Source organism: Uranotaenia lowii, chromosome 3 (genome assembly GCF_029784155.1).
Source record: "Uranotaenia lowii strain MFRU-FL chromosome 3, ASM2978415v1, whole genome shotgun sequence".
Taxonomy (NCBI): domain Eukaryota; kingdom Metazoa; phylum Arthropoda; class Insecta; order Diptera; family Culicidae; genus Uranotaenia; species Uranotaenia lowii.
The window spans coordinates 2,119,842-2,140,369 of record NC_073693.1 but is presented as its reverse complement, the minus strand read 5'-3'; the positions used below and the strand labels follow the sequence as shown (position 1 = coordinate 2,140,369).

The 20,528-nt window shown below is 38.7% G+C and overlaps 1 protein-coding gene across 1 annotated transcript in view; it reads right to left on the bottom strand.

Moving 5' to 3' along the window:
• Positions 1–503: 503 nt before the first annotated feature.
• LOC129758772 (protein henna-like) overlaps positions 504–20,528 on the bottom strand; it is a 70,276-nt gene continuing 50,251 nt past the window's right edge. Inside the window, exons 6-8 of the mRNA XM_055756388.1 lie at positions 20,507–20,523; positions 1,202–1,824; positions 504–1,141 (exon numbers count right to left, since the gene is read on the bottom strand). Of these exons, the coding sequence (XP_055612363.1) occupies positions 755–1,141; positions 1,202–1,824; positions 20,507–20,523 (1,027 nt within the window). The 3' untranslated portion in view covers positions 504–754. The remainder of the gene's footprint in view (positions 1,142–1,201; positions 1,825–20,506; positions 20,524–20,528) is intronic.

Below are 20,528 nucleotides of genomic sequence, written 5' to 3'. Positions count from 1 at the left end.
CATGTGCTCCATTTATTTACTTCAACTTCTTCAACCTTCTCGGCACGGTTTTGGTTGATTGCACATTTTTACGACTTTGATATTGAGAACGTTCGTCATTCGTCGCTGTTTTGTTATCATGTACTGTTTTTTTACTCAATGCATTTTCGAATTTTTGATTACCCCCTGGACTTTAATTGAGATTTTTAATTCTTCCAAAAAAGCGAAGCTAGGTGTTTATTTTCGACTGCCAGTTATCATCAAAAAAGCTTTAAACAATCATTCGATCAGTTTCAAATTAGGATTTGACAATCGATTCACACAACGTAATATTTATTTCAACAAACGCTTCCGCATTCTTTTTTGTATGAATGATTCAGAAAAAGGCAATTTAATTGTTATGGACCCATACATTTTAATCACACCCGACCAAGACGAAGAGCAATTAACGAATCACTCGAACCATGTGAATGGTCAATGGAGATTGTTTGTACAAATAATGAAACGCAAAAAAATAATGAAACTCATCGTTAAGACTTACAATTTTATTTTGGGTTCACCTAATCAGAGTATTTTTTTGGCTTTGTCTGACTATTCACGCCTCTGTTTTTTGTTTATTTTGGTTCTTAATCTTTTACAGTCTTGGAAGCTGACGTCTTAATAAGAGGATTAACCTTTGAGTTGAGCGTATGATTAAAATAACGACCTGATAACACAACCTGATCGCCACGTAAACCTAACTTAAACGTAAACAAACAACTAACGGTAGCATTTTTTACAACTTCTTAAATGCATTCTGCAAGACTTCGAACTCTCCATGAATATTTCTCATCAGATTAGCAATTTGTGGTTTGGAATCCAGGATTTCGACGCTCTGAGTATAGGCATTGTAACGGACTCCAAAAGGACGGGGAATCGTGTTGGCATATAGGACCATTTTCTGGATGGCCTCGTCAAAACTGTTCGACACGTAGTAGATGGGCTGGTACTCGGTGATTGGATACTTTTGCTCTCCCGTCCGAGGGGGATCGAACTCGCGCAGTTCCGGCTTATCCGTAAGGCAGTACTGGAGCTCACCGAACGAGGACAACAGACCTGCTCCATAGGCCTTCAGTTCACCATTTTGACGGCACAATCCGTATTCGACCGTGAACCAGAAGCACTGTAACAAATAAAAGAATTAAAATATTGAAGAATCACTTATCAGGAAAATTGAACTTACCGTTGCCAATTTTTCGATGTACTCATCTGGAGCTCCGAGGGACGCCAGTCCGATTTCTTGGGAGAATTGTGCGAAGTTAGGATCCGCGAACAATGGTGCATGTCCCAGCAACTCGTGGCAAACATCCGGTTCCGGGGTGTAAAGAGGTTTGCTCGGATGACGAATGTACTGCGTCGAGTGGAACACTCGGAAGGCCAGACCCGCTAAAAAGTCCCGAGACGACAATAGACCTGCGACCGGACGGAGCGTGAATCCCGTACAATCCTTCAAAAAGTTCGAAACATCCTCAAGCTGTGGGATGTTGTCCTCCCGATAGCCACAGTTCTCAATCAACAGCGGAAACACGTGATTGTGCTCGTGGCAGGCATGCGTTGGGTAAAGTTTAGTCAAATTGTTGAAAACCACCTTCCACGTTTCGATTTCCTCCGGAGTGTAGTTGACGTGGGGTAACGGTTGGCCGTGTTTGTAGTTGAAGGCAATGTCGGCAAAGTATTTTCGCCGCTCGCGATAAGTCTTATCGGTGAATCCGGGATGGTCGGAATCCAGTTCGGCACCATACGACAGGATCTGGTTGGCGAATCGATCCAAGTCGCGAATACGGCGCGGGAACCATGGAACGGTTGCTGAAATTGGAAGATTGACAAGGTAAGACATAGTTTTACCAGATGATTTATCACTGAATGGTTGGCCTTTTTTTCATAGTTTCTACATTTCAAATGATGGAAAAGATCATCTTTGATTCATTTTTTTAAGGTTTTCCAAGTAAAGATGTTCTGTTGTATAAGACACTTCTTTCTAGAACAATAAATCCTTGTTAGATATTCCAGTTACAAGATAAAGGAATCAAGTTACTCCAGAGATCAAGTCTCCTCGCTCTCTCTTATCGATGATAATTGAGGCTTTCCTGGAAAAAAAAAATTAACAATGAAAACATCCTTATTTAAAATTATTTCTGGCCCCTCTCAAAAGACTGTATTTTTTTAGGTCGTTTATGTGGTTCTCAACGGTTTTTTTTTTAAGTTTTGTAAAAATTTGCAAACAGAGCTTCAACTAGTTCTTACGACTCTTTCCATAATATAGCTTTCGTCTTTCAGTTTTAATTTTTGACTACAGAAATCAGTATTAGTCGAAGACATCCTCACTATCAAATTTGCATAGAGTATATGACTTTACGATCTTGAGATTGTTTCTCTACTTCAAGACGTTTTTATTACAATGGATACAACATCTTCTCTCTGTGAATTTCTAGAATCAATTTTTGATCATTGATTAATTTCGTGTTGAATAAAAAAAAATGAAGGCAGAACATATGGTTGAAAACACATATTCCAATGTTCTATCTTTTCTGAAATAATTTAAAAAAAAAGGATTAGACGTCTCTGAAAATCCTACGAGAATATTAATTGGTAGGTCTAGAATAAATGGTCCTTGGAAAGAAGTGTATTTTGTGAAGGTACACAACAATGTAACACATGGCCGTAGAAACGGAGGGGGGGGGGAGGGTTAAACTAAGGTTGCTAGATTGCCCAGTTTTATCCGGGTTTGCCCGGATATTTAACACAAAATTTTTGAACAGTCCGGACCGGCCTGGTTGCCCTGATTTCATTTAAAAATGCCAGGATTTGGCCAAGATTTTTTCATTTTTTTTTGGAAAATCAAACAAAAAATAAACAAATTGTATTGTAATTTTTTTATATGTAAGGTTCCAAAACGAAATTTTTTGAACTAGTTTTATAAAAATAATCATGAATCGTTTTTTGAGAGCCTAAAATAGGACTAAAATCTTTCGAAAAATTTTGATGAACAAAAAAACTTTTTCAATTTTTGTTGAATAATTTCTGGGTTTTGAATAAATTTGCCCGGATATTGCCCGGTTTTTTGGTCGTCAATTTTGAAAACAAATGCCCGGATTTTGCCAGGATTTTATATAAAATTGCCCGGATTTTCAGGCCCGGCTACGTGGTGAAAATATTCTGGCAACCTTAGGTTAAACCCCCCTCTCCTCATGAGGATTCAAAAATGCCATGCAAAATGTTCTTCTCTAAACTCAAAATTACAAATTCCTAATCAAATTATGATGAACGACTAAAATGATTCAAGTGTAAAAATTTCGATTCAGAACTAAAGCCAAAACCTCGAAATCTGATCCAAATTTAGTAATTCTACTACAGTTTTTCAAACAAAATTTCAACTTGTTGATTGATGAAATTTAATCCCGAAAATAGCTATCGCCCAGAATTTTCTCGAGTTTTGGCACTTTATTTACTGGATGAGAATAAAAATTAAAATCAGTCATTAAAGTTATGCATTTGAGTCTAGTTTTTTTAATTAATTTTATCAAAATTTATGTGAATCAATTTTGAAATGTTGAAATTAGATACTTGCGAAAAAATATTTGGAAAGCTTAGGTAACCTAAGTTAGTTTAGAATAATTCCGGATTTGGTGGTTCCTAATTTCTTTTTTAGCATTCAAATTTGACGTTTGTTATCAGAGATGCCAATGTGCCTGATTTTTCAGGTATTGCTTGATTTTTCGAGGCTCTGCCTGACAACCTGATGAGCCATTGAATTTGTCTGATTTTTTAAAATATGCCTGATTTTGCCTGATTTTTGCGAAAGTGATGAAAAATGGGTAGTAAGGAACTGGATTAGGTACCATTGCTGAAGTGGAAACGCTGAAATGTGGATAAATCAAAGCAATCGAAAGATTCCGTTCAATTCTTATTTAAAAAGGGAACTAAAGGGAATTCTTGTAGCTTTGGATTCTATTTTTCCCTCAGAAGAAATTACAACGCAAACATATACTGAATTTGATTCTATCTTTGTAAAAACATTATTGGCAAAAGAAATGCACATTTTTGCTTCCGTGTACTTTCCACCTGAATATGCCACTTCACATTATTTTGAATTATTCTTCCAAATTCTTGAAAATACATTAGCTGAACAACCGGAAGCAAAATTACATATTTATGGCGATTTCAATCAACGCAACGCTGACTTTATTTTGGATGATGACAATGAAGCAATTCTACTTCCAGTCGTAGGCGAAAACGAAACGTTACAATTAATCTTCGGCAAAGCTTCTATTTTAGGCTTAAACCAAGTAAATCATGTTAAAAATAGAAACAATAATTATCTTGATCTACTTTTTACTAACTGTACAGAAGACTTTTGCGTAAACGAATCGGCAGATCCACTATGGAAAAACGAAGCATTTCACAAAGCGATAGAATACTCGCTCTTTATCCATAACTGTGCCAAACCTCGCGACTGGGAATACGAGGAAATGCCAGACTATCAGAATTCAAACTTCGAACTATTGAAACTAGAACTAATTAATATAGAGTGGTCAAGTGTATTGAAGAATGAAGGAAATGTTGATACAACAGTAGAAACCTTTTATAACATAATGATTAATCTAATAAACAGTTATGTTCCTTCAAAATTTAAAAGACGGTCCTACAGCTCTAAACACCCTGTCTGGTATAACAAGGATTTGAAATACTTACAAAATAGGAAGCAAAAAGCTCATAAAGTCTACAGAAGTGATAGAAGTGTTACAAATCATCAAAATTATATAAATTTATGCAACCAGCTTAATTCATGTATAAAAAGTTCTTTTGAAAAATACAATCAGAAAATAGAAGAAGAAATTAAACAAAACCCAAAAGCGTTCTTTGGCTATACTAAAAAGCAGATGAAAAATTCAAACTTTCCTACTCAATTGACACTAGACGGAAGCATTGGAAATAATCCACTGGAAATTTCTAACTTATTTGCAACTTTTTTTCAAGAAGTGTACACTTCTTTCACTGAGACAGACCGAGATAGGGAATACTTTTCAGTCATTCCAGATTTAGCGTGTGACATTCAGGTCAATGAAATTGATTACAATAATGTTTCCGAAGGACTTAGAAAACTTGATGCTTCCAAAGGAGCAGGGCCTGATGGACTTCCCCCATGTTTCCTTAAAAACTTGGCGGCCGAATTGACAGAGCCTCTTCTGATTCTTTTTAATATGTCATTAAATTATAGAAAAGTACCCAAATTTTGGAAAAAATCTTTTTTAATTCCGATTTTCAAGTCCGGAAAAAAATCAGATGTACGAAATTATAGAGGAATAGCTATTTTGTCTTGCATCCCAAAACTTTTTGAATCAATAATAAATGAAAAAATTTATCAACAAGTAAAAAATATTATAACGAGTAAACAACATGGTTTCTTCAAAGGACGCTCTACAGCATCAAATCTTCTCGAATTCGTTACATACGTTATCGATTCTATGAGCAAAGGCTTTCATGTTGAGGCTATTTATACCGACTTTAGCAAAGCCTTTGATCGCATTGACATACCCCTTTTAATCTTCAAATTAAAAAAAATTGGCTTTCATCCAAATCTTCTCTCCTGGTTACAATCATATTTAACTGATCGAACACAAATCGTTCGTTTCCAAAACGAATTATCCAAATCTGTTGCTGTGACCTCTGGTGTGCCTCAGGGGTCTCATTTAGGACCTCTCCTTTTCATACTGTTCGTTAACGACATTTCCTTTATTCTAAAACGGATTGAATACCTAATATACGCCGACGATATTAAACTATTTCTGAAAATAAAAACAACCGAAGATGTTAAAACATTTCAAAACGAAATCAATGTTTTCTTTGAATGGTGCAACAAAAGTTTACTTCAATTGAATGTTAAAAAATGCAACTCTATATCATTTAGCAGAAAGCAAAGTTACCCCATCATTGAAACAAAATTAGGCAATCAACCAGTACAAAAATGCAAAATTGTAAGGGATCTCGGCGTCATACTGGATTCAAAACTCACGTTTGTAGAACATCAGAACAATATCATCAATAAAGCAAATTGCATGCTTGGATTTGTAAAACGTTTCAGCAAACACTTTCAAGACCCATACACCATAAAATCACTTTATATATCCTATGTTCGTTCGATACTGGAGTATTGTAGCATCATATGGAATCCTTATTCAAATATTCACGAGCAACGTCTCGAATCAGTTCAAAAACAATTTTTGTTATATGCGCTACGTAAAATAAATTGGACCACTTTTCCTCTGCCATCGTATGAATCTCGTTGTAAGCTTATTGATATAGAACCTCTCAGTAAACGCAGAGAATTTTCCCAAATTGCATTCGTAAATGATGTTGTTACACAAAGAATAGACAGTCCTGAATTACTTTCAAAACTAAATTTTTACGCACCCTCCCGTCCATTAAGAAATAAACATTTGTTCTACATTAAACTTTACGACAAAGACTATGCAAAACATCAACCTATTAATCAAATGATGTACAAATACAATTTACAAAGTGAAATTATAGACGTAGCGATGAAAAAAACACAATTAAAAAAGGCATTCAAAAACAACTTCATAGAACAACAAAATAGCTTACATTAGTTTTAAGTAGTTTTAAGTATTGTAGTCTACATAGTTTGACTTAATAAATAAATAAATAAATTTTTAGATTGCTTTGATGCTTTGTTTCAGTAGAATTATTCAACCAAGTAGGCTCACAACACATATTAGAGAGAAAATGAGAAATGGTGACCAAAAAAAAAAGGTCATCACTTTTAGTGATAATTCCGTTACTTTATCGTAGCCTGATTTTGCTTGATTTTTCGTCAGTTTCTGTGAGAATAATACAGATTCTGAAACCGTTTCATCATTCGCAATTTTCATTCAGATTCACGAGTTGAATTAATTAAATTCACATTGAAAGCCGAAATGTCCGAATTCAAACAAGATACTTCTGGTTGAAATTCTGATCCAAATTTCGCTTTTTGGCTCATAATTAGTACGAGTTATAATCTGAAACTTAGATTCAAATATAGTTTCAAATTCGGAATTCATATTTCAATCTCAGGTTCAGAAGGCAGTACTCAGATTCGGTATCAAAATTAAAAATTCTAATTCAGCTCAAAGTTCACTTTATAATCAAGATTAAATATCTATGTGAGAATTTCATAAAGGATTATCAAAATACAAGTCAACTGAAAACATATTTTACTGTTTTTTTTTGTTAAACATTATTTATATTGCCGATTCTTCCTAAACAAAACTTCAAACTAATATCTCTAATTTTATTTGATTTAACAAAAGAAGAAAATAAAAGTGATTTGAACCGCAAACTTCTTACTTTTATTTAACAATTTTTGGTAAATTTTTACCAATGCCTCAAATGGTCATGCTTGTGGTTAAAAAGAATAAACTAACTACTTTCTAATGTAAGTGAATATAAAAAATTTTTCTAAAAAATGAAATCTTCAAATCTCTAATTAATTAAAAAAAACTTCTTGAAAAAAATTGGCAACTGCTATAATTATTTTCGAAAGTTAGAAATTAAAATAAATTCCTCACTGTTAATGTAAAATAATTCAAAGCTGAATAATTAGATAGAACCCTTATTTTTTTTACTTTTCGTTATATAAATTTTATCACCTTCTGATAGATTTTCTCGCGTAAATGTGTCCTCTGATAAAGTCAGAGATTCTCGTTTTAACGTGATAAATTTTCTTAATTGCCATATTTTTAATGTTATAAATAAAAGACATCACAATATCTGTTAGAGATTAAGTTTAAGATTAAGATAAAGTTTCTGTATATACATTTGAGTATTAGTCTGAAACAAAATGTTGCTTTTCATAGATAGGTTTAAATCGATTTGTAAGTCGTCGATACTTTATGTAAAAATATACAAGTTGGCCCATTTTTTTAAGTTAAAAACGTAGATATTTCATTATTCCATCCACATTAAAATTAAAGCTGTTTATTTGTGTTAATCAACGAAAACCTTTTTTACTTCGGAATGTAAGATTCTGATCTTCAAATCCTTCAATACTTTTCATTACGGTAATTTGACTTAAAATTAGTTAAAAAAAAACTTATTCTTGGCGTTAAATATATTTTTTGGGGAATCCTTTAAAAAATTTATTTAGGAGAAGGAGGCCATGATTTCTTGGCAACGGACGTTTTATATTTTCACTCCGTCGGGGAAAGTTTGTTTTTCATATTTTAGTGGTTAAATTGATTCAAAACATGAGAAAATAAAATGAAATATCGTACTTCCTACTTCCTACGTTGAAAGTGACCGTTAGGTAATAAAAGTCTCCCTCAGCGAAGTAAAGACTTTGGGCATCGTTTTCCTTTGGCGCTGTGTAGAGCGGGAATCTGTCAAGAACTGTCTGGAAAATTGAATCGATCATCGACTTTCAGGACCCAAAGATTATTTGGTGAGTTCGTTCCATAGAAATTATTATACGTAAATTTAGAAGAATGAATGTTTTTTGGAAATTTCTCATAAAAATTTCCAAATTTCCAATACATTTGAGTATTTCAGATTCTCATGAATAGTTAGCTAAGAAAAAAGTTTTATTTTTTATTTATTTTTATTTACATAGTATTCCGTCTCACGACATAACTTGACGAACATAATTCCTAAAATTCACTCGGTTCATAGCAACCGTTCTCCAATTTCTCGGGCACCCCACGTTCGCCAGATCACGCTCCACTTGGTCTAACCACCTCGCTCGTTGCGCCCCCGCTCGTCTTGTTCCTACCGGATTCGTAGCGAACACCTGTTTTGCAGGACAGTTGCCCGGCATTCTCGCAACATGTCCTGCCCAGCGTATCCGGCCAGCTTTCACCACCTTCTGGATACTGGGTTCGCCGTAGAGTCGCGCGAGCTCGTGGTTCATCCTTCGCCTCCACACTCCGTTCTCCTGTACGCCGCCAAAGATGGTTCTTAACACTCGTCGCTCGAATACTCCGAGTGTACGCAGGTCCTCCTCGAGCAATATCCATGTCTCGTGCCCGTAGAGAACAACCGGTCTAATAAGCGTCATATACAGGTTACACTTCGTACGAGGGCAAAGTCTTCTCGACCGCAGTTGCTTGTGGAGTCCATAGTAGGCACGACTTCCGCTGATAATTCGCCTCCGGATCTCACGGCTGGTGTCATTGTCTGCGGTCACCAGTGAGCCGAGATAGACAAAGTCTTCGACTATCTCCAGCTCGTCGCCGTCGATCATGACCTTGTTATTACTGGACAAGCGGGTTCGGTCGGTCTCGGATCCGCAGGCCAGCATGTACTTCGTCTTGGACGTATTAATCATCAAAAGTTAAAAAAGGGTTACCTGGATCAACAATTTTTTTCTTCCAAAACGTAGTCCCTTCTATCAAATTATTTTGAATGGTTTTAAATTTTTTTTGTGTTTTCAAGTCTGTTTTCTATTTCTGGTGGCTTTTCGTTTATTCAATGTTAATCAATTTTTTGTGATCCACGTGCGCGTGTATGAAAACTTTTCGGAGTGCTGTGATTGGAAAAAAAAATCTGCGATAGTAGCACAAAGGTTTGTCAAATAAAACTCATTTATATTTACCATGAAATCTTTGGAAAGGGCATAGTTCCCAAAATTGCATGGATGGTACAACAACGTTCATTCTTTTGAATTTTTATTTCCAAGAGCGAGCAATGGCACTATATCCATGGTCAATGACCAGGGATGGGGAGCAAAGAAATTCAAAATTAATATGTTCTAAAATTTGGAGGCTTTGTAAAATAACCCCATTCACACCCACATAAGAAAAAAATATCGGGGATCAGAGCCGAGGAGCACACTACTTTCTAGCATTTGTGCTCCCAACGTGAAAATTATTAAATCATGGGAACGTATGGTACTGATGTCCACATTTCTTCCTTCTTGTATTCCAGTTGTCTTTGTGGCCAATACTGCACAGTGGGCCCGGCTTATTAAAGATGAGTAGTTAATGAACTTTTACTACTCACAGGGATGCTGACAAGATCTGGCTGTGTATGTATCATAAGCATAAGCAGGATACTTTTATATTTTTAATACATAGAAACAAGAGAAAAGCTTATATTTCTTTAAAAAAATCAACGTCTTTTGAATTTTGTCAAGAATGTCCACAAAGTGCAAATCAAGTGTTAGAGTGAAACACATGATCTGAAACTACGTTTAAAGATCATAAGGGAAGTCAACGCATATACCAACATTCTATCTAATGAATAAGCGAAAAACTTGTGCGATTTCTCTCTAAAATTTCCAGAAAATTAGTCTTTGAGAGGCTAGAAGTTTTGCCCAGCAGCCAGTTGTGTATACTAAACGTTTAACAATTTTAGCTCATAAGCTGTCAGTACTAAGTCCGTACCCTAGGCTCTATTGGGTCACGGCGATGTTGTGCTTTCTTGCGTTTATGGAAGTTCATGGTTTGGAAACAAGCTCAAAAACTAACATGAACCTGACAGGGCGGTAGCACATAACCTTATTCGATATGAGATCATAGAAACTTAATTTAAAAGTGGTTTAAAAATTATAATGATGTATAATTTTTCCTTTGATGATCCATGTTGATAAGGTGAATGGGAGTTGAAACACTTGCCCTCCCTGATTGCATGCAAGATCGGCTACCAAACAAATTCACCTCAAATGAGGCTCTTCCAACTCGCAAATGTTGGTAGCGGCTGCTCGATTGGTTTGGCGCGAGAATGAGCATCAATCCATCCTGCGAAGGTTGGGCGCCTTTGTAAAAGCCCATTAGTTAGTAAGCCAGTAGCCTTTTGTCAATCGTCGTGAGACATCTAAATTCGTCGCTTAAAATTATAAGGTCGGGTACCTTCTACAAAACCCCAAATTAATGTTAGTTGAACGGTAGAATATAAGTAGTCTAATGCTATGCCGTGGTGTTTTATTCGGGAGTGATCTGAAAGTCCGTATTGCGGGAAGTTAAAATCGTCGATCCGAGTATTGTGTGTTTTAAGGCATCACTATCAGCCCACAGTGCTTCCTATTGTCCAAGAGGACGTTCGAAAGCTATCCGAAGCAACCTCCGTCATCCCCAAACATGGTCCTTCGAACCGGATGGATAAGGATTCCGATGCTGTGAGGCCCGCCAAGATCTAATTTCCCGAAACCACACTCCAAATCCCAAAATTGGCTAACGAAATTGATCTGACGCCAAGACGCCATTTTGCCGCCAAGTTGGAATATTAATACAAGGCCTTGTTCTAGCCTTGAATAGGTTAGTAACATTCCAACTTAAATTACCTTTCTCGTTTTGTGCTGCTCTGGTTCCCTCATTCCCATACAGAAAACGCTTCTCCGGCTGAATCGGCCCTCAATATCTGCTGACTAGACCGTTCTCCAATTCCGGCTGTTCCTGGTTCCTGTTTTTATAAAATACAAGGCAATTTACTAGCCTTGAGCAGGTTAGTAAGATTCCAAGCTCCTACATCATCTCGTGCGGTACTACCGTGATTTAATTGACCATTTTAGATCGGCATTCATTCATCATGCCAATTGGAGCTGACGCAATTAAATCCAAGGCTCGGCTGCTGAAGCGCAACAGCATCCTGACGTCATTCACCGTGATTTGTCGCTTTGTTGAAAACTATGACGATGTAAACGATGCACCGGAAGTGTTTTCACGATTAGAAAGACTGGAGAAATTGTGGGACGACTTCCATGATACCCAGACGGACATAGAAATCAACGACGAATCGACCGAAACAGCGGATCAGCATTTTAAGGCTAGAGTAGAATTTGAAACGCAATTCTACAAGGTAAAAGGGTTCCTGATTACGAAATCCAACGAGCAGACAGCAGGCACACTTAACTCTTCTCATGCTGGGCAGTCTTATACTCATACACACCCCACTGTCCACGTAAAATTACCCCAAATTAACCTTCCTCGATTTTCGGGTCGCTTAGAAGAGTGGCTCACGTTTCACGACCACTTTATTTCGTTAATCCATACGTCAGATTTACCGATAATCGAAAAGTTTCAATATTTGCGAGGGCAACTTGATGGAGAAGCGCGAGGTCTTATTGAAACTTTGTCCCTCACACAAGCAAATTACTCGATTGCTTGGGACCTTCTTAACAAGCGTTACTCTAACACGAAAATTCTCAAAAAGCGTCATGTACAGATTCTCTACGATCTTCCTAAAATGAAATCGCAAAATGGTTCTGAGTTGCACAAATTGGTCGATACTTTTGAGCGAACAGTTAAGGTACTCAAGCAGTTAGGCGAGCCTACAGAGCAATGGGATACTCTGCTGATCCATCTATTAACGCACCGATTGGACAAGAAAACGCATCGTGACTGGGAGGAATTTTGTGCCGATAAGGACGATGAAACTACTGACATGCTGATATCGTTCTTGCATCGAAAGGTCAATGTCCTACAAGCTGTTATTGAAGCTGGAAATGATGACGTCACCATTACCAAGAAGCCGCAGACGACGGGTCGAATTGGAAGTCATGGAGCCTTTCAACAGCCACCAACCTACAAATGCATAGCCTGCCCAGAAACTCATCCATTGTTCAGATGCCCAGCCTTTGGACAATTAGCAGCTGAAGACCGAGAGCTGCTTTTGAGGAAGCATGCCCTCTGTCGTAATTGTTTCCGGAAAAACCACATCGCAGCCGAATGCAAGTCTACTGGAAGGTGTAGAGCTTGCGGAGAACGACATCACACTCTGGTTTGCCTCAAAAAACCCAGTACTGGACCATCAAGAGGAATTGCCGAGTCCAGCTCATACCGCCCGAGGCCACCGCCGAACCACAACTCATCGCAGGCAACCGTTGCTGTTAGCTCCGAGCCAGTGAGCCTATCAGCAATTTCACACACCGATACGAGAGTTCTTCTTGCTACAGCCGTCGTTCTTTTAATCACCGAAAATGGGGTAGAGATACCGGTCCGTGCCCTGCTAGATTCCGGGAGCGAGTGCCACTTCGCTACGGAGCGCCTTCGTCAACTACTGAACCTCCGAGGAGAACGAGTGAATCTTCCGATTTTGGGTATTGGTCAAACCAACACTCACGTCCGATCCAAAATAAGAGCCAAACTGAGATCCCGCATCTGCAACTTCGAGGCTGCCATCGAGATGTTAGTACTGCCGAAGGTCACCATGGATTTGCCAGGAGTTAGCCTTTCGCCGAACAATTGGAATATTCCACCCAGCATCCAATTAGCCGATCCATCTTTTCATGATTCCAACCCGGTCGATTTAATCATTGGGGCAGAAATTTTCTTCCACGTTTTCGCTGTTCCTGGTCAAATTTCCCTGGGTGAAGGCTTACCTCTCCTCATCAATTCTCGTTTGGGCTGGGTCGTCTCGGGTCGAGCAACGAAATCCACCACCACTTCCCCTCGTCTATGCAGCGTTGCTCGTGTACAAAATCTGGAGAAAACAATAGCGCGATTTTGGGAAATCGAAGAAGGAGGATTCGAAAACCGATATTCCGTGGAAGAAGCCGAATGCGAGCGTCATTATCTCCAACACGTTTCTCGCCAAGCCGATGGTCGATACCTAGTTAAGCTGCCGACAAAGCCCGACGTTCTTGCAAAACTAGGTGATTCTAAGACAGCTGCCGTAAGAAGAATGCACCAAATCGAACGAAGGTTTTCCAATGATCCACTACTAGCCGCCGAATATTGCAAGTTTATGGACGAGTACGAGTCTTTGGGTCATATGGTTCAAGTGAACGACGACATCGATCCAAATGTACCCAACTACTATTTACCCCACCACCCTGTATTAAAGCCCAGCAGTTCCACGACAAAGGTGAGGGTCGTGTTTGATGCCTCGAACAAAACCCCAGGAGGACCCTCTCTCAACGATGCATTACTCGTCGGACCCACCGTCCAATCTGATCTCCGTTCGATTGTAATGCGCTCCAGAACTCATCCGATAATTTTGATTTGCGACGTCGAAAAAATGTACCGACAGATTTCCGTCGCCGCCGAAGATTTGCCGCTCCAGCGAATCGTGTGGAGAAAGTTTTCCGATCAGCCCCTTCGCACCTACCAGCTTACCACCGTGACCTACGGCACAGCTGCCGCTCCATACCTAGCCACACGCACTTTGAAACAATTAGCCTTAGATGAGGGGTCTGAGTTCCCATTAGCTGCCCAGGCAGTTGAAGCCGATTGTTACGTTGACGATTTGATTACGGGTGCTAAAACCGCAGTCGTAGCTCGAGAGTTGATAAGGCAACTCATAGCCTTACTGGAAAAGGGCAAAATGAACCTCCGTAAGTTTGCCTCGAACGATCAATCCATTTTAAAAAATATTCCCCCTGAAAACCTTGTCATTCTACCAACTATTGATTTTGACCGTGACGACACCATAAAAACTTTGGGGCTTGTTTGGGATTACAAAGCAGATTGTTTTCTTTTCAAGATTCCCACATACACAACACAGCAGGAAAAACCTCTGACGAAACGCAGTGTTCTCTCCCGGATCGCCCAACTGTACGATCCTTTGGGGCTTGTAGGGCCTGTTATCACATCTGCCAAATGTTTTATGCAGGAATTATGGTGTCTCGAAAGCGAATCTGGAAAACCCTGGGGTTGGGATGACCCGTTGCCTCAACAAGTGCATGAGAGATGGGTCAATTACGAAAAACAACTACCGAATCTAAACCAGCTAAAAATTGAAAGATTTGTGCTCATAAGTCATCCAAAATCTATCCAAATCCATTGTTTTTCGGATGCATCGGAGGTGGCATATGGGTGCTGCCTGTATATACGGTCAGAGAATTCAAAGGGCAAAGTCAAAATTTCCCTCCTATCATCTAGGTCACGAGTGGCTCCTCTTCGCAAGAAAAGCATTCCCCGCCTTGAGCTCTGCGGAGCACTTCTTTCATCCGAACTGCATACAAAGGTCGAATCTTCGTTAAACCTATCAGCACAAACATTCTTTTGGACGGATTCAAGTATTGTGTTGCAGTGGTTGAATGCTTCTCCTGGAACCTGGCACACATTCGTCGCAAATCGGGTGGCGAAAGTACAGCAGCTGACAAAGAACTGTCGTTGGAATCATGTTAGTGGAGTTGAGAACCCTGCCGACCTAATTTCGAGAGGCATCTCACCAGCGGCAATAATCGAAAACGAGTTGTGGTGGAAGGGTCCGAGGTGGTTGGCTCAGACCGAAACGAGTTGGCCGATCAACATCCCAATAGAAATCTCCGATGATACCAGCTTAGAACGTAAAGTAACCGTTGCGACGGCAGCTTTGCAACCCAAATCCGATGAGTTCCTGGATCGATACCTCTCACATTTTTCCGAATTCCACACAATGCTACGTCGCACTGCCATTGTGCGAAGGTTTCTCCGATATCTCAGATGCAAAAAAGCTTCCGTCGATAGTGGACCGTTATCGTGCACCGAAATCAGATCCGCTGAACTGCGAATTGTTTCTTTGGTTCAGAAACAAATGTTCCCTTCCGAATTTACAAATTTGACCTCCGATAAACCTGTCCACCGATCATCACCCCTACTATGGTTGAAGCCCTTTATCCGTCCGAGCGAATCTGTAATTCGCGTGGGTGGACGCTTACAACATTCTTGTGAGCCAGACGATGCAAAACACCAACTTATCCTACCATCCAAACATCGGTTCACACGGCTTTTATTAGAATCCTTCCACCTACGTCTCCTCCATGCTGGACCACAACTACTCCTCAACGTTGTTCGCCTACGTTATTGGCCTTTAGGTGGACGCAATTTTGCTAGAACGATTGTGCATCGATGTGTAACCTGTGTCAAAGCTAAACCAAATTTCATCCAGCAACCGATGGGTGATTTACCCAAGGCACGAGTCACGGAATCCAAACCATTTACATCATCTGGAGTAGATTTTTTTGGCCCCGTTTGGATTAAACCTGCGCACAGAAAGGCAGCACCTGTGAAGGCTTACGTTGCCGTTTTTATATGTTTCGTCACACGGGCAATCCACCTTGAACTTGTTGCAGACCTTTCAACTGCAAAGTTCATCCAGGCTCTACGCAGATTCATTTCCCGCAGAGGCAATTGTCGGGACATCTTCAGCGATAATGGGACTAATTTCGTTGGAGCCCGCAACGAACTAAAGGAGTTGAGCCGTTGGAAAGCAGATAAAACCCACAACGATCTCATCGCTAAAGAATGTGTGCACAATGGAATTGAGTGGCACTTTATTCCTCCCCGAGCTCCCCACTTTGGCGGCCTGTGGGAGTCCGCCGTTAAGTCCTGCAAACACCACCTCATCCGGGTTCTCGGCACGAGTGCCCTCGCATATGATGATATGGTCACCCTTCTGTGCCAAATTGAAGCCTGTGTAAATAGCCGTCCGATTCTCCCCTTGAAAGATGATCCCCTGGACCTCGAACCCCTTACCCCAGGTCATTTTTTGGTCGGTTGTTCTCTTAAGGAAATCCCTGAGGAAGACGTTACCAATATCCCGCAAAATCGACTCAAAATGTGGCAGCTAATTCAACAATTGAAACAACGATTTTGGGCTCGTTGGCACACCGAATATTTGAACCATTTGCAGATGAGGACGAAGTGGAACAAGTCACCGACAAAATTGCAAGTGGGTCAATTAGTAGTTCTTCGAGAAGACAATATAGCACAAATGAATTGGCCAACCGGCAGGATCATCGAACTCCATCCTGGTCAAGACGGAGTTGTGCGTGTTGTTTCATTACGAACTGCTAGTGGAGTATGCAAAAGAGCAGTTAATCGGATCGCCTTGCTACCAGTCACCGATAACATCGATGAACAGCAGAATGATCAACCGCAGGTGACTGAGAGTACACCTGAAATTTCTTCACGTGCTGAAATGGGATTTCAGGGGGTGGGAGAATGATTGCATGCAAGATCGGCTACCAAACAAATTCACCTCAAATGAGGCTCTTCCAACTCGCAAATGTTGGTAGCGGCTGCTCGATTGGTTTGGCGCGAGAATGAGCATCAATCCATCCTGCGAAGGTTGGGCGCCTTTGTAAAAGCCCATTAGTTAGTAAGCCAGTAGCCTTTTGTCAATCGTCGTGAGACATCTAAATTCGTCGCTTAAAATTATAAGGTCGGGTACCTTCTACAAAACCCCAAATTAATGTTAGTTGAACGGTAGAATATAAGTAGTCTAATGCTATGCCGTGGTGTTTTATTCGGGAGTGATCTGAAAGTCCGTATTGCGGGAAGTTAAAATCGTCGATCCGAGTATTGTGTGTTTTAAGGCATCACTATCAGCCCACAGTGCTTCCTATTGTCCAAGAGGACGTTCGAAAGCTATCCGAAGCAACCTCCGTCATCCCCAAACACTCCCTTCCATCGGACAAAAAGAGCATTGCGCAGTAGAAATATCACAATTAGATGTTTATAAGTTGATATTTCCACTTGTTTACCACCATGCGCAAGTTAGGTTAGAACAGATAGTATTGTGAAAGATAGACAACTGTAATCAATCTTTTAGGATAGTCTATTTAGGATACTGGATAGGTGGGTGATTTAATAGTAGATACCATAATTAGTTGAATGAGAACGTTAACAATTAGGTACTGATATGGTAGATAGAAATTGAATAGATGTACAATGGTATTCGTCTCCCCAATGCTCTAGTAAGTGTGCATTTGCGGTTTATGAATTTCGGAGGCTTATTCTTAAATCAAGCATTTTACAAGATCTAGAGGCTCATTGGACGAGAATGCTGTTTGAACTGTTTCCTGAAGAAATCTTTTTCGTTGTAATAGGTACTTTTTTCTGTAGTTTGTCTTTCGTTAAATTATATTTCAGGTCCTTTATTTTTAAAGAAGTTCTCTATTAACAAAAATATTTCTGAAACAGGCTTTTAGCAAAGCATACGGTAAGACACGTTGAACAGCTTCTTCGCAGGTGAGTGTTTTCTCATTATTATTATTATTTTTTAGTCTTACTGAAAAGAATATCAACAAAAATCACTCTGTTGTGGTATGAGCCTACTTGGTTGAATGATTCAATTGAATCAAAGCAATCGAAAGATTCCTTTTAATTCAACCACGGCAAATGAAAAGTTCATATACCAGTATTTCGATAGCAACTTACTACCTTCTTCAGTGAACAATCGAAAACGTTCACTGAAGAAGGTAGTAAGTTGCTATCGAAATACTGGTATATGAACTTTTCATTTACCGTGGTTGAATTAAAAGGAATCTTTCGATTGCTTTGATTCAACAAAAATCAACTTCACAAAGGCAGCAGTGTGTATGATAGTGAAAATGATGGATAAATCTATCATTTTCCTAACAGGGTAGTTACTCACAATCTTATTGAACGTGGTTTTATATTAAGATCTATAAAAGAAAAAGTGCTGAACATTTTTTATTAGTTTCAATTTTGTAGGTTCAGATGTGTCCATTTATAATGAGCCATGATCATAAAATGAATGGAAAATGTAACACTTGCTCTCCCTTCTGCTAAACAAGGGTAGTATTCCTTAGTGGAAACATCAGAATTAACAGATGATGCGTTTTATGTACAGTCAGTACTGTTGATAAGTGTTATAACAGTCATTTTGATAATTTTTTTTTTTGTTTTTTGTTTTCTTTTAATTTCTCACAACTCTGTATAATTACTTTTTGTGTTCTGTACTACTATTTGTGTAATTATTACGCTTCAGATTCAGATAGACAAAGTCTGATATTAGTTCTGTTTCTTGTCATCTAGTTTTTTGTATAATTACCGAGTTTCCAAGCATTTGTTCTGGATCTATTAACATTGACATATTTGAAAATATTTTTATTAACTTATCTATGTTAATCTCGATTAAAAACAATCAAAAATTCAAATTTATTGAAACGAGTAAGGTTAGGTGACAGGTATGGAAAATTCAACTACGGTAAGATAGTGAACCCTTCTGACAATGATATCGAGACTTTGGCGTATGTTATCATACTGTTACTGCTCGGTTGAATTGGAGGTTGGGTTAACTCGAAGTTCATGTAGGGCCCATCTGTCCCAGTCCGTCGAGCACTATCTTAACGCTTCCTCCCTCTGATGCTTCAGAACTCTCGGGCTCTGTTGCCGCTATCCTGTTCTAAGCTATGCTACTCTCGTGTAAAGTTTCCTCTTCTGTCCCCCGTTCTGTTTTTCCTTTCCAGGTCAGCCAGGTAGCTTATAAACCCATAAAAAAAAAAAGATATTTTATTTTCAGCCATTGAAAACACCTGAAGATGACCTGTTAAATAAACTTGTCATATTATCGTGGTTAACCATATAATCTGCTTGTATTATTGTTTTAATTTGATTTGTTTTTTGAGAAGGTTTTTTTTGTTTTGTTTAATCTTTTTTGGGTATAAGGGAGGGCCATCCGGACACCATATCGAGGCGATGTGGAAGGTAGAGTGCACTGGGCAGTTACCTTCAACATGTCGTTAAGAGATGGCGGGTACGTCTATACACATCCTATGGAACATTCCACATTAAAATGGCTGAATTTCTTATTTTTTAGCAATAGATTCTTCTTTCGGTGAAAACAAATTATCCTTACCCCTATTGAATTGTACTAGTTACTCTACTTGTACCTTCACTCCCTTGGAATAGTTCACTCAAAGGCAATTTAGAGTTAAAAAATAGGTTATTCGGATCAAATTTTGATGTGCGGTAGTTCGCTGCAAACGGGCTGTGCCACGCTACATAGGATGGAAGATTACGTCATACATCATACATAAGCTGTCAGTACTAAGTGGTCGGTCACTAATTTTGGAATTTTCAGACCAGCCCCAACACCCAACCCTCATGTAAGAAATAGTAAAATTTAGAACAACCACCATTTTCATCTCTAAATAAAGTCAATGATAAAAAAAAAAGTATCTTAAGTGTTTAATGATGAAACCTGACGTTTAAACTCTTTTTTGAAAGTGTCCTTTTTTTTAATTAATAGATATTTAAGAACTTTCACTTCAGTGATTTGTCACTTGGTTACAACAAAAATACATATGTACTTGTTTATTTTTATTTAGAATTTTAATAGCAAGAAAAAAGATTCATAATATATTTTCAAGATAAACCCAAACAAGAGGTTGCGAAATTTCAATGCCGATCTGAGCCAACTACATATGTGTCGAAAATGCGCAGAAATGTACCTTACGCCAAAAATGACATGATTGCATTCTCATCACTGCACTGGCATAAAGACTCTAGCTCTCTGACAAAATGATGCAGGACCACTACATACTGAAGGGATCAGGTAGACCTAGTTATATTACTAAGAAGATACGAATGCCAAGGCTTTCGCGTCATTTGATTGTTTGATTTTTTTAACATGAAGATAAAAATGGAGTAATATGAACGCTTATTAAAATTTCATATCACAACTTCAGAACTTGAAAAAACATTTAGATTCAAATTAAAAAACAAAAGTGAAAATGAAAAAGGTTTCTTAATCAAAACGCCAAGTTTGAAATCAGATGATCACCAAACACAAAAAGTATATGTCACATCAATCAATTACTCACCTTCATTGTCTTTGTAGTCCCG